The sequence below is a fragment of the Triticum aestivum genome, chromosome 2B, assembly GCF_018294505.1.
Source record: "Triticum aestivum cultivar Chinese Spring chromosome 2B, IWGSC CS RefSeq v2.1, whole genome shotgun sequence".
NCBI classification, from domain to species: domain Eukaryota; kingdom Viridiplantae; phylum Streptophyta; class Magnoliopsida; order Poales; family Poaceae; genus Triticum; species Triticum aestivum.
Genome location: NC_057798.1, coordinates 186935806 through 186937524, shown reverse-complemented (window position 1 = coordinate 186937524; position 1719 = coordinate 186935806). Strand labels below are relative to the sequence as shown.

Here is a 1719-nt window from a genome sequence, read left to right as displayed (position 1 = left end):
GAGGTATTCGCACCTGGAGGCTTCTCCTCCCGAACTAAAATCGTTCGTGGGATTGTATCGTACCGAACCTCTTGGTCTGGCACCTGTCCAGGCCGAACGATCGACCGATATCGTGGTCCTTTTCTTTTCAAGTTGGAAGTGGGGTAACATTATTTTTCTTTACGGAATACTATGCTTACTTTTATGAAAACATATCCAGTTCATAGGTTCCTTACAAAAAATTCTCAAAATGGTGGCGTTCGATTAGGGGAGTCCGTGGGAGAAAAGCATTTGAGCTCGCTGTTCATGGAAAATTACCAGAGCAAAGACTGGTCATCATCTCTATCAAATGGTTTCAGGTCCAACACAAGACCCATATATTCTGATGGACACACTCTAGGCTAGTACATCGAGTACCTTGCAGGCTAGTACATCGAGTCACGTGACTCATGAGCTCGGGAGCTCGTGTTCACTGTGCAGCCAGTGTTGTATTGTCTCTTCAAAGCGCTGAACATGTATGCAGCTGGGTGAAGTGGACTGGTTATTCGTTCGGCGAAACGCCAAACGCTTCCGTTTCCATCAATCGCTTCCATCTTTATATCGGACCCCGCACCTCACTCCGTCAGTCCCGCTACACTCACACCAAAGACCAGCCCGGTAGACGTCCCTCAGCGAAGAAAGAAGCGAATCCATGGCTTTCGTCCCGGAGGCACCTGCAGCGAGGAAGCTCCTGCTACGGAGCGGCGGAGCCATGACGCGGTCCCTGCGCGACGCCGGCCTCGGCTTCGACCTCGACGGTGCCGGGCGCTTTCTCGCCCCCCTGTGGGAGCTCATCAAGCAGAAGGCCACCGAGCTCGCGGCCTTCCTCGCCGGCCTCCTCGCCGCGCTCGCCAAGAAGGCCGACGAGCTCTTCCCGCCGGAGACCCGCTCGGAGACGCTCGCGCAGTGGGTGCGCATCGGCGTCACCGTTGTGCTCCCGGCCGCGCTCGGCGCCCTTGTGCTGTTCTGGCTCGCCCGGTGCTGCTGCTGCGGCCGCCGCCGCGGCGGGCGAACGATGGTAGCTCCCGGCCGCCACGGCGCGCGCATGCCGCGCTACGCGTTCGAGGATGATCCCCGGACGTACTTCCGCGACCTCCGTGCAAAGAAGCCCCTCGTATACTAGTGACTCGTCTTCGGTATGTTCCACCTCACGTGTGTACATGCGTACTTGTATTGGTGTATCTTTGTATTTGTGTCCGTACGGTTTCGTGCCATTGTGTGGTCATTAGGTGACGTGTATTGTGTGTTATTAAGAATGTTCTCATGGTTCGCTAAATATAAATTCGGAAGTTGCCTGTGTTAATTTTCTGAGCCAACGGCCTGTTTTTATCTATCAAGTAAATATTTGCTGATGCTCTGCCTCCTAGCAACCTGGTAGATTCTGAGATGCTTTGACGATTGACTGTTCTCATCTTACTGCGTGCGATGTTGACGAGGGTCCTCCTTTTGATCCTCTGTTATTTTGCAATGTTCTCTTCTTGAGATGTTCACCGTGCTTCTTTGTTAATAAACCGGAATACAAGCCACACACACACGGAAGATCAGCAGAGTACAGCTGCCTAAGAACAAAACTAAATAACACCCACCAGAAAATAAATTACAGGTTTTTTTTTAGATAACTGCTCGTGCATGACCGCTCCTGCGATTCCCCTCGCGCCCGCCCCCACCTCCAACACCGCCGCCACCGTAGATCCCGCTGCC

The 1719-nt window shown here is 53.3% G+C and overlaps 1 protein-coding gene across 1 annotated transcript; it reads left to right on the top strand.

Moving 5' to 3' along the window:
- The first annotated feature begins 544 nt into the window (after positions 1-544).
- Positions 545-1326, top strand: LOC123041005 (uncharacterized). The gene has a single exon (XM_044463704.1). The coding sequence runs from the start codon at positions 671-673 to the stop codon at positions 1139-1141; it is 471 nt and encodes a 156-aa protein (XP_044319639.1). The 5' UTR covers positions 545-670; the 3' UTR covers positions 1142-1326.
- The last annotated feature ends 393 nt before the right edge of the window (positions 1327-1719 follow it).